Here is a 12,647-nt window from a genome sequence, read left to right as displayed (position 1 = left end):
TGCAAAGTGCCACATTTCAGAGAAAAAGCAAATGCTTAAGATGGAAAGTAACTGTGTAAGCAGTTGCTCTGCACATACACAAATGTAGGTGGTAAAGGATTCTGAGTCTAAGTGAATGAGCAAGGAAGCATTTAGCAAAAGGAAGTTAATCTCACTCAGGATGTATTAACAGCTGTCTACACAACCCTGGAAACAATTCTTCCTGTCTGCTTGCCACTGGTGAGCATCATCCAATGCTGTCTGTGTGACCAGAGGCACCAAAACAGTGAGATGTAAACAAACTGGATGGGAGCAATAAAATCAATTTGGGCTCCTTTGGTCTTGGAAAAAAGACAACCAATGGGAGATCCAAAGCCCTTTCAAATGCAGCAAATTGCTATTTTTATGCCTTGTCAGAGGAAAGAACAACAACATTATTATTATTAATAACAATTATGATGCTGATAATAAATTGATTTTTTTAAAACTCCTTGAAAGACTTAGGCTTGATATTAAACTACAAAAGAAATGGAATCATAAAGACACTATTATTAAATCTCTTTTTGTGGAGCTTTTAAAAGAAAGATCAAGCAAACATCTGCTGGAGCTGATCTCAGTAAGTGAAGTTCTAGTGCAGCCATTGGACTTGGCTGGTATCTTAAGGCCCATATCAGTTCCTTCATTTTTATAAACATGTGCATTTAATTTCACTTGCAATAAGTAAGCAAACACATCTTACCATTCGTTTTCATTGGCCATGGATTTGAGCTATCGGGGCTTTTAGATTTTGGAAGCACTGCATGACCATCCCTATGAAAAGAAATGTTTTATTATAAATAAATAAATAATGGTAATCATCAGATCTTGGTGTAAATATGTACTATAAGTAAAGCTGTTAATTATGCTTTCTATTACAATAGTTTTGGAATACTTCAAACATTCAACGAGAGAGATTAAGCACTGGTAGTTAGGTCAGTTCCTACTTCAGGGAGCACCGAAGGGTTTGTTAGAGCTGGGCTTTCCTTCTAAATTCTGACAGAAAGATTCAACCCTGCAGCTGCAGGACTTTGCAACTCCTTCCCTTTCTGGGATAAAACAGAGTGGGAAGGAGAAAGGGAGAGAGGACGCAAAGAACAGCAGGCACAGCTGGAAGAGTTAAAAAATGAAGTCAGTGTTTCAGTCTCAGGTAAATATTAAAACAGAATAATCTGGAGAGTTTTTTAGACTGCTATATTGCCAAAAAAGAAGCAGCAGGGATCAGTGAAAATATAAGGGTGCACTAGGATCTGTGCTGTAGGCTTTTGACATCCACCAGTGTACTGGGACATCCACGTGACAGTAAAACTGTCATGAAACAATATTTTGTGTCCTTTTTATGATTATGGAACTCTCAGTAGCAATTAAAAAAAACCCACAATTAATTGCTTTTAAATAATCTGTGTCATATTTTGAAAATTACATTTTGAACACTTGCACTTCATAGCTGGACACAGGCTTGTCTCCCCAAGAAACACATAGCACAGCAAGTACTAAGTAACCTTTTGCTCCACTGAAGCACAAAACCTGTGAGTATACAGACCCTTTTTGTGGCATCAGACCTCAGTAACATGCCACCCAGAACCACTCTGGTGCATTAGTTGTCATATCAGGAACATGTTTTACCCATAATATAATCATGAAAGAAAAACAAAAAGGACAGGGAAGCATTTGCTTCCAAAACATAGAATCACAGAATGGTTTGGGTTGGAAAGGACCTTAAAGATCATCCAGTTCCAACCCCCCTGCCATCAGCAGGGACACCTTCCACTAGACCAGGTTGCTCAAAGCCTCATCCAGCCTGGCCTGGAACACTTCCAGGGAGGGGGCAGCCACAGCTTCTCTGGAAAACGTGGTCCAGAACATACCTGGTCGCTTTGAGCACCACTTTTGGAAGGCATGTTTCCAGCATTCTTTTAGCTTCTTTCAGAGTCATTCCCTGTGTGCTTACTCCATTAATGTAATGGATAATATCTAGCGCACGAAGACTCTTCTCTCTGGCAGCAACTGATCTGGGGAGAATGTCACTAATATACACAACTTGGTAAAGGCTGTCATGACCTCCTGATAACAACAAACCTTTGCAAGGGGAAGAGAAAAAAAAAAAAAAGGTAAAAATTAAGTTTGTTCTTTGTAATTGAAGGGAAAAGTTTTGCTTTAGAGCAAAAAGCAGTATATTTCTGTGTTACCTAGCTCCTCCTTATGGCACATTAGTGTAATATCAGGCAGTAAATGAGGCAACACTGGCATCTTGGGTAACTCCAAAACCCGTCCTAGCACTAATCTGACAGTCTTTGGGGCAGCACGGAGAAAGTTGACTGCATCAGTATGACTCATGTTAGTGACATCAATGTCATTAACCTGCGAAAATAAAAGCAACAGCCTTGTTAGGTTCCAAGTAAAACAGTAAGCATTACTGTGGAAATATTTATTACATATTATTTGTTCCTATGGTTGACAGTTGACATTAAAGGACAAAGCAACAGATTCTTTATCAACAACAGTTGCAGTTCATCATACTTAGCCCCAAGGAGATAAAACACATAAATGTAACTGAACTTTCTCAAGTGAAGAAACAAGTTTACACTCCAAATGTCAAAATATTAAACAATCTGAAGTAATATATTATTTTACTGTTCCTATTTAAAAAAATTGGAATGCTATAACCACATAGGCCAACACCTGAAAGTCTGATTCACAACTTAATCCAATTTGATTTGTATTTCCCTAACTTGATTAAGGTTTAATAGTATTCAGCAGAGTTTCAATGTCCTGATCTAGCAATGACTCACACGTGCCCTGTGTTATGCAATTTGTCACTATTGCTCACAGTCTTTATGAGCCTAAATGCAAGTTTTCAGTTGATAATAAACTAATACTATAAGGGATGGGATGTCATTTAGAAGGACATGAACAAGCTTGAAAAGTGGGCCTGTGTGAACCTCATAAGGTTCAACAAGGCCAAGTGTAAGGTCCTGCACCTGGGCTGGGGCAATCCCTTGTTATCAGTACAGGCCGGGGGATGAAGGGATGGAGAGCAGCCCTGAGGAGAAGGACTTGGGGAGCTGGTGGACAAGAAACTCAACATGAGCTAGCAACGTGTGCTAACAGCCCAGAGGCCAATAACCATGTCCTGGGCTGCACCCAGAGCAGCGTGGGCAGCAGGTCGAGGGAGGGGATTCTGCCCCTCTGCTCTGCTCTCCTGACACCCCACCTGCAGTGCTGCCTCCAGTTCTGGAGTCCTCAGCACAGGAAAGACATGGACCTGTTGAAGCAGGTCCAGAGAAGGCCACAAAAATGATCAGAGGGCTGGAGCAGCTCTGCTGTGAGGACAGGCTGAGAGAGTTGGGTTTGGTTATCCTGGAGAGGAGAAGGCTCCAGGGAGATCTTATTGCGGCCTTTCAATACTTAAAGGGGTCTCTAAGAAAAATAGGGACAAACTTTTTAGTAAGGTCTGTTGAGATAGGACAAGGGGCAATAGTTTTAAACTAAAAGAAAAGAGATTCAGACTAGATGTAAGGAAGAAATTTTTTACAATGAGGGTGGTAAAACATTGTCCCAGGTTGCCCAGAAAGGTGATAGAAGCCCCATCCCTGGAAACATTCAAGGTCAGGCTGGATGGGGCTCTGAGCAACCTGATCTGGCCCTGCTCACTGCAGGCCACCACTAGATGGCCTTGAAAGGTCCCTTCCAACCCAAACTATTTTAAAATTTTATGATGAACATCTGTACTACATGCTATGTGCCTGGTAAACTCTTCTACAGCAAATGTCAAAATTTATTTCCTCTGAGCAACCATCTCATTTAACCAATGAATGCTGTCCTCTTTAAGCCATTTTTTGCCATCATGAACAGTAGTTGCACACATGCCTAGCTGTGGAGCATACATAACTCAGCAATCTTCTCACATGTTTTCATATTTGTACTTCTTTTGCCTAAGTGCTATCAAACTATGCCTCTCAGAAGGTGCATGCCTTGGTTCTTTAACCATGTTTACTGTGGCCCATAATAGAGTTAGCTTTTTTTGGACTCAAACTCAGCCTTTTCATGCAATCTCTGTATCTGAAAACATTAATTTTTCTCACTTTTATCAGTCGGTCTCCAGGTCGCAGTCTCCCATCACTTTTGGCAGGATCCTGAACAATGTCATGAATGTAGCAGCCAATGTTATCGTTACCTTTGGTCACTGTAAAACCCAGACTACCCTTTTCTGACTTTGCCATAGTGACTCGGAGCTCTACTTCCTAGGAGAAGAAAACAGCACTTTACAACACAGACACTCAGAAGCAGTTTGAACAGTTTACTGAATTTAAAACAGTTAGAAATAGACAGCTGATTTACCTATTGGTTTAAGTGGAACACAAGCCTGGACACTACCAAGACGTGTCTTAGCAAGCTCAGCTTAGCTGCTTCAAGAAAGCACCTCTAATTAATTTAGACAGACTACTGTTTTGTGTGGAGCTAATCTTGGGCCAAAGGCCTAGGATCTAAACAAAATAATGAAGGCACATGCCAAAGCTGACACCTTATTTTACCCTCAACTAACTGCCTTATATAAAAAAGGTTCTCTATTTTTCAAATAAGACAACGTATGAGGAATTATTCAACTGAAGAAAGCAGGTGAATGTATTTTCCTACAATGAGATACAATACTATAGCTTATCTCAGAACTGAACACATGGACATGGTTTGCCTATTTTAATTTGCATGAATTTTGGTTTGGAACATACAGATCTGCCTCATTTGTACAGAAACTCACAGAGAACCAGGAAGGTTTGAGAAAAGCTTCTGATGAAGGGACTAAGAAAAGGACAGTTTGTTTCTTTTCAAAATGGAGTATGGGCTAGAATAGCTTTGTAACCTGAAAGACTCTCACAATTGAGGCATATCAAGGCTCAGTTTTCATTGTTTTCAATCTGTGAATAGATTATGAGAGGATATGGAAGCAGAAGTTCGTTCTGATAAACAACCAACTCTGGGATGGCAAGAAGCTATTTCATAAGAGTCTCAAAAAACACTGCATTTTGCAGCAGAGCAGGAAGTCCTTGGGACTCATAGATATAAAATGCAGCAAAGAACAGGGTCTCCTGATATCCCTGCTATCCCAATTTATCCTCTGAGTTCTGACCAACCACACAGAAAACTAACAGGGTAGAACCAAGATATCTGCCATTTAAGCTTCGTCTGAATACATGGTTTAGAGGTAGGTAAATATTTAATGCCAAATTTTCCAGGCTGAAATGACACAAAAAAGAAGACATATACACATCTAACTATGTACACATGGATGCCTCCATATTCACAGAGGGAAATATATCAATTCCTCAAAAGCCCAGACAGAAAATACCTGCAGACATTTACATGAGCAGCTGCTGCTCACTGGTTACAAATGGCATGTGTTATGTGTGCCATTTGTAAGGCACACACCCAGGGTAGTGCCAAGTGTAACCTACAACTATCCCATTTGTAAACTAATATGCTTAACTTCCATCCAGTCACTCCCAATACCATGACTAAAACAACTTCCAGCTGGCTGCAGCAGTAGGTACATTTATGCTACTAGAAAACAGAAATAGTAAATTACTGGCTCGTATTCTTCAGTGTTTTTTTCCAACTGGCTGAGTAATGAATCCATTCCTCCCAGGTGTGGAGTCAGCTCAGAAGCAGGAGTAGCATAACAGTCATTTATTAAAACAGATGTGGTAACATCAGGAACAGTTCTACAGGTTGGGATCGATGGCAAATCCAATAGCAGATTACTACAGATCAACAAGCAAAAAAACCAAGGGTCAGCTTGGACAACATGGCTGTCACCCATCAATGATGGGTCAATATTGACTTTATGCAGATGTAAAAAGTAAAACAAAGAAAGTATTTCTATGAACAGGTCCCAGTAAACTATTTTTGTGAACACCTTCTGGAATATTACCAGGATCATTATAAATAGCATACCTGTCCTCAAGCTCTGACTTGCCAGGAGCCTCTTGATCAGAATACACGACGGTGCGAACAGCCTCCTCCTGACTGCCATGTGCCTCATACTGACTGTGTGTCACAGCTTCATCTGAAGCTTGGTACAGTGCAGAACCCCAGCCAAGGCCTGCCTGTGCAGGCGAGTCTATCACCTCCTCCTCACCACTCCTGCTGCTGTCACTGTAGCTGTCTCTTCTAGAGGGAGATTTTAGTCTTTTCGTGCTCAGATCAGTAGTTTCATTTTCATCTGAGCTGTCACCTTGTTCTCCATCTGATGGACCAGAAACTTCTCTGCTGACATCTGGAAATACTTGTTGGGGTGAATGGATGGGAGTCTACAGAGAGCAAGGACATTTAATTCATCAAACATCAGTTCTGATGACAAAAGAAAGTTGCAAAGACTGCAGAAAATTACCAAAAGCAATTAGTCAGTGGCTCCTTCCATTTATATGTCGCCTCAACTGTGTAAACATACAACAGCACAGTTTCACCAAGTTCTACACAACTTGGTCAAGACAAAGTGTGCAAAACTTTGAAACTTATATTGCTAAAGAATTGCAAATTCATCTATGGAAAACAAATATACTTTTGGCTTTAGCCTTGGAGAGCCTACTGACAGATGCCTTTAAGCTACACCCAGCAGTCATCTAGGCAATTACAATGAAATCCCTTCCACCAGAACACACTGCTGACGCCCACAGTGCAACTGAAGTCAAACTAATCTCAAGCAGGAGAGAAACAGGGAAGTTTTCAAGCAAAAAGCTACGTAACAGACTACAAAAACTATGATAATTTATGCCAGTTTATGATAACTTGCCAGACTGTTCAGCCAAGTTATTAGCACCCATAAGAATGAAGAACAGCTTTGCCAAAAGTCATATATTCCCAAGACTGATGTCAGTTAAGAGACACATGAAGTTTAAAAACTTCATTTACGCTTTTAAGGCCAAATTTTTGTGTTTACGAACACACTAATCCATGATAACGTTATAAACAGAAATTGTCATTTGTTTATTGTTTTTTCTCTTCTTTTAATAGATGTGCTGTTTTATCAAAGTTATTCCATACTACAAACAGGTTAATTACAGGACAAGTCATTTGTATTATTAGTTTGTTCAGTTGCTTACCTCTAACTTCACTCAAATTTGTATTTGTACATTTAAGTTTCTGTTATCAGACTTGAATGTTTTGTTTGGTCTTTTTTTGTTTGAAAATATTAAAATAACTTACATTGAAGCCCTGTCTCCATCAGTTTTACACTTTCCTGTATTAAAGAATGACTACTTTTTAGGCAAATTCCCCCTATGTTTTCTTTTGCTGAAACACATTTAATTTCCACTTCTTCCAAGCATCCTAAAACAACCTTCTGGGTTTTTTTATTCACTTAGGGGAGCATTTTGAAAATACCCTTTGGAAAACCTCTAATTTCCAGTAAGTAAATATAGCAATCTTTTCCCTGGTTTTACATGCATAAAAACCAGACTAATTGGTATTTTGCAGAGTACTTTTCACATATGTTACAGAAATAATCCGTTTCTACTTGAGCTCAACTTCAAATCATTGGGCTGCAAAGAAACCCCCACCACAAATCCAGTGTATTAAGCCAATTTCCAATATCTTAAGCCACAAAATGGTAGAAAAAATAATAATTATTAAAGCCTTGCATTCTTTTCACATTTCTACAAAATGTTTAGTACACTCCTGAGGGATTTACTGTAAGAACCAGGTTTCTGTGAGTGCCCTCCCCATCTTTCCATCTGCATCTCGCATTTAACTAACCCACCCACCAGATTGAATAAATGAACCTTCAAATAGCAATTAAAAATAAAATAAATCATATGCCATGCACCTTACCAACAAAGAAGGATCAATGTCTGGTAGTATGCCAGATGGTGGCCGACATAGGAGAAGAGAGACTTCTGGGGATGTTCCTCTCAGAGCAGAGATGACTTCCTACGGTCATAGTGGGATTCATTATTAGACACAGACCCCCAGGACTTGCAGGACTACCACCACATAAATTTCACTACTAAAATACAAACCTGCTGGGATAAACCCTTCAGAGATGCCCCATTCACTTTCAGAATGACATCCCCAATTTCCATCTGCCCGCTTTCTGCGGCAGGCTGCCCAGGGAAGAGCTTTTTCACCCTCACAATAGTTGAGTCCAGTTGGTCTGGGGTAAGGTTATCTTCACGGCAGAAACTGAACCCGAGACCCGAGCTATTCTTCAACAGCTTTACCTCAAATGTGTTCTCTGCAAAAGAAACATTAACTTATTATTTCCTACAGCACACTGGCCATGAAAAAAAAGTGGCTGGCACTCTTACACCAGACATGACAATACACACTCTTCCCCTCACAGGGTTCTTCCGCTTTACTGAACACAAGTGTTGTCTAAAAGATCCCTCCAAGTCAAATAGGACAGAAAGCTGATCATGACTTCTCAGTTTGCTGGCTTGCCCTGACAACATCCACACTACACAGAAAGCCAGAGTGTCTCCAAAATACTGTCTCCCAGAAAGTCCATGAAGGAGCCTGTTAAAGGACAGAGTGACAAAACCTTGGTGGCTACTGCATCCAGTTCTGGAGCCCCCAACATAAGAAGGACATGGACCAGTTAGAACAAGGCCAGAGAAGGGCCACCAGGATGATCCAAGGGCTGGAGCACCTCTCCTATGAGGACAGGCTGAGAGAGTTGGGGCTGTTCAGCCTGAAAAAGAGAAGACTCCGGGGAGATCTTATAGCGGCCTTCCAGTTCCTGAAGGGGGCCTACAAGAAAGCTGGGGAGGGACTTTTCATAAGGACAACTAATGACAAGCCGAGGGGAAATGGGTTTAAGCTGAAAGAGGGGAGGTTTAGATTAGATATTAGGAAGAAGTTCTTCACTGTAAGGGTGGTCAGACACTGTCCCAGGTAGCCCAAGGAAGTTGTTGATGCCCCCTCCCTGGAAGTGTTTAAGACCAGGCTGGATGAGGCTTTGAGCAACCTGGTCTAGTGGAAGGTGTCCCTGCTGATGGCAGGGGGGGTGGAACTAGATGATCTTTAAGGTCCCTTCCAATCCAAACCATTCTGTGATTCTATGATTCTATGATCAGACATTAGTGAGAGCAACAACTGGAGCTCCTAATAGACAGGATAAATCACATGCAGGAAGCCCAAAAGGTATCTGCAATGGTTTCCCCATCTGGGTAGGCTTCCCTCCACTCTGTCACAGTTCTCCAGTAATATGCCATCCTCTAGTCATCTACACAAATCCCTCTTCTCTCTTCATCCATCTTGATGTCTTCTCTCACCTAGACAGGAACAGTAGAACCTACAGAAGCTCTAATTATATATGAGTATCTTAACCTCCCCTTGGCACTCCCTTCACAGCACCAGAGATAGCAGCATCCCTTTTACTCCATCCTTGCTACAGCCCTGGCCTGCAAGGCTCATGAAATTGGGAAACAACATGGAACAGCGCAAACAGTTAATAGTAACTATACAAAATTACCAAGATGTGAAAGGAAATCTTAAAAACAACCATGACAGCACAAAAAGAAAGAGTGCATTATGTGCAGGGGCTCAGTATAGATTCCTGCCAGCTCTTTCTCTTGTCCATCTTTCTATTCTACAGAATATTTGAAGAAAAATGTTATAAAAACCCAAGGATGCTTTGAAAGTTCAGACAATTTTTTGATGTGACCTGACCTGCAGTGACAAAGCTGTAATCCTTGGCACTTGTAGTTTTTGTCGCTGGTTTCTCCTGTGGCTCACATTGCCCCACCTGATTTGGAGGTGTGCATTGTGGTGTTACTGGAGCATGAACCTTGGCCACCGAAAGCTGACCTTTTTCCAACAGCAGATGCACCACCTAAAGAGAAGAAACATTCTCCAGTTAACTGGCAACAGTGATGGAGATAGCACAGTCTAGAGCACGTGTTTGTCTCTAATTTGACAGGGTCCTAAGTTTTACCGCAGCAAACTTTATAGGTACCTCCCTCCCTCCCCATACATCCTCCATTTGTTCCATCTTTTAAGGGCTGTACAACCTTCAAAACACACTAATGGACTTGCAAGATACTTGCCAACACAGAGTAAGAAAGGGTTTTCTTCCAGTAAGGCTGTGAGGGGGTTAAGAAGTGTCAAAAACACTGTCATTTTCACATGCCTACAAGAAATAGAATTAAGTTCACTGACTATTTTCAGGTGTGCATGTACTTCCACATACAGAGCAGCTGCCATAACAATTGTTATTAAATGAGGAGACACCGTTGACAGAATCAAGCACTATCCAAAAAGGCCAAAACTCAAGTAAAGCTCCCGACACAGCACACAAACACAGCTGCATATATGGAGGCCCTTGTCTCCTCAGTGGTTCAGATTTGGAACCCGTCTGTAGTGCGCTGCTACAGCTGCTTTCCAATCCATGCACCTGGACTTCCTCCCTATGAAACCCAAGGACAAGGAGAAACCAAGTCCATGCAGACCTCTCACCCACACACAGCATCATAGAATAGAATCATAGAATGTTGTGAGTTGGAAGGGACCCACAAAAATCAGCGAGTCCAACTCTTGCCCTAGCATAGGACAATGCCAAGATTCAGACCATGTGTCTGAGGACCAGAATTTTACTAGGATGAGCAGCAAGACTTGAGGCCCAGAAAGCCAAGGAGTCTAAGAAAGCACACCTAAAACAACCAGGACACTGGGGAGAATTCCAGTCTTCACATTCCTTTACCTCTTTTTACTCATTAAAATCTGGTTTACTACAGACAGGGGAACAAGCAGCAGCTGCTTACCTGCCCAGTGTTTCTCAGCATTTCAACAGCTTGCTTATGAGTGGCACCTTCCAAACTAATCCCATTGACAGAGAGCACACGGTCACCTACAAATGATTGATTAATAATTTAAGAAAAAGTAGGCAGAACATCATCTATTAAATGTACATGACACACACAAACCTGCAAGTTTCAGCTACCAAGGACCATTACTGAAGTAAATTCTCCCTCCCCTCCACACTCTGAGTCAACTTTGCAACTAAAGTATAAAGTTGGGACTCAATGATCTGAAAGGTCTTTTCCAACCTAAATGATTTTATGATTCTACAGGATAACCCCACCTCAAGTTAGTTTTAACCATCAGCTTGCCACGAAGCTCAGACTCTTTATTAAAAACAAATCTTAGTCTACAGGGGGGAATTCTCACTTCAGTAAAGAATGTGGCCTGGCTTACAAACAAGAAAAGCTGTACCAATTACAATGATTTTTTATTCTGAGTTGCTCAGCATGCCAAGCAAGAAGGCAACAAATAATACAGAGCCTTCACTCTCCATGGCTGGAACAGGCTGCTTTAGAACCAAAAAACATTCTTGTGACCCATCTTCTATTTTTCCCCTCCACAGTCTCAGCCATTTTCTATTGGTTCTACAGTTGTTCTACTTTTTTTTTTCATCTTTACCCACAGAATTAGTTATTAAGGCAATACTTAAAATGACAACTGCAAATGCAGTAGCTTGGAAAAACAGCTCCTATTCCCATTTAAAAACGTACCATGAAAGGAGGCAGAGTTCCAAGCTTCTAGGCCACAGTGTATTGTCAAGTCCACCACGGACAGTTATCCGCCCCTTTTTTTTCCACATTTAAGAGTCTTAACTGAAAAAACTGAAATATTACCTTTTTCTATTCTGCCATCTGCTTCAGCTGCTCCCTTAGGAATAATGGCTTTCACATAAATACCACCATGCCTTATGCTGGTATTTACACCACCCTAAATGGAAAGCAAAAATAGGATTTGTTAGTCTTTTTGGACTTGGAATATTTAGTAACCAAACACAGTGTCACACAAGGAAAACTGTACTCAGGAAGCACTTGGGCTACTGGCATGTAAAAAGAACAGCCAAACTATCAAAATTAGAGTGTTACACAAAGCATGTTTTCACAGTCATGCAGTTTATTATGAGTGAAGTTGGGCTGAGCAGATTGTGAAAACACAATGCATCACAACAATGCACCCACAACAAATCACTGTCCTTCAGGAGAAACATGTCTGCATTCTGATGGACTTTACATGCTTGCATGTGTACCAAAGCTCAGAGATGTGTGAGAGCAGAGCATGCCAAAGCAGAAGATGCATATCCATGCAGTGTCCTACTCCAACACACCCTCTCTGATGTAACGGGAAACTAAGGAGTGCTGCTTTCTCTCAGCTCAGACAAGGTTGAAGGTCTAAGCTGAAAAAATCTGCTCAAGCTCAGATGGTTTTGTTTTAGCCTTTCTGCTCACGGCAGGGGGGTTGGTCTAGATGATCTTTAAAGGTCCCTTCCAACCCAAACCATTCTAAGATTGTGGCTCACTGCTGCACTGTCAGTGCTTCTCCATAAATTTGGAGGGAAGAGGGAGACTAACACTTTATTAATGTTCATTTCCAAAGCACACAATATTATTATGTGTGCAAACTTAAGCACAGAGCTAATTGTACCCCTCTTCTTTTCACCACTGCTCAGGATAGCAAAACAAGGGGCAGAAGGGAGGCTGAAAAAGGTGAGGTCAATGAAGATACCACTCAGTCACCCTTTAAGGGAAATCTTTGCACCAGTTGGCATCTTTTAACGTTTTCTACAATGCCAGTGCATGCATACAGCAGGCTCGGGGCTATTCAATAACCATCTCCTGCTG

At 41.3% G+C, this 12,647-nt stretch overlaps 1 protein-coding gene across 1 annotated transcript in view; it reads right to left on the bottom strand.

The window, feature by feature from the left end:
• Nucleotides 1-718: 718 nt before the first annotated feature.
• Nucleotides 719-12,647, bottom strand: part of PTPN13 (protein tyrosine phosphatase non-receptor type 13) — a gene marked incomplete at both ends in the record, with an annotated part of 33,769 nt that continues 21,840 nt past the window's right edge. Inside the window, 11 exons of the mRNA XM_010176816.1 lie at nucleotides 719-789; nucleotides 1,884-2,094; nucleotides 2,205-2,376; nucleotides 4,101-4,259; nucleotides 5,600-5,774; nucleotides 5,968-6,323; nucleotides 7,843-7,941; nucleotides 8,031-8,245; nucleotides 9,682-9,844; nucleotides 10,773-10,858; nucleotides 11,646-11,739. Of these exons, the coding sequence (XP_010175118.1) occupies nucleotides 719-789; nucleotides 1,884-2,094; nucleotides 2,205-2,376; nucleotides 4,101-4,259; nucleotides 5,600-5,774; nucleotides 5,968-6,323; nucleotides 7,843-7,941; nucleotides 8,031-8,245; nucleotides 9,682-9,844; nucleotides 10,773-10,858; nucleotides 11,646-11,739 (1,801 nt within the window). The remainder of the gene's footprint in view (nucleotides 790-1,883; nucleotides 2,095-2,204; nucleotides 2,377-4,100; nucleotides 4,260-5,599; nucleotides 5,775-5,967; nucleotides 6,324-7,842; nucleotides 7,942-8,030; nucleotides 8,246-9,681; nucleotides 9,845-10,772; nucleotides 10,859-11,645; nucleotides 11,740-12,647) is intronic.

This window comes from Antrostomus carolinensis, unplaced genomic scaffold (assembly GCF_000700745.2).
Source record: "Antrostomus carolinensis isolate BGI_N321 unplaced genomic scaffold, ASM70074v2 scaffold12761, whole genome shotgun sequence".
Taxonomy (NCBI): domain Eukaryota; kingdom Metazoa; phylum Chordata; class Aves; order Caprimulgiformes; family Caprimulgidae; genus Antrostomus; species Antrostomus carolinensis.
The sequence above is the reverse complement of the archived record's forward strand: the minus strand, read 5'-3'. Positions and strand labels throughout refer to the sequence as shown.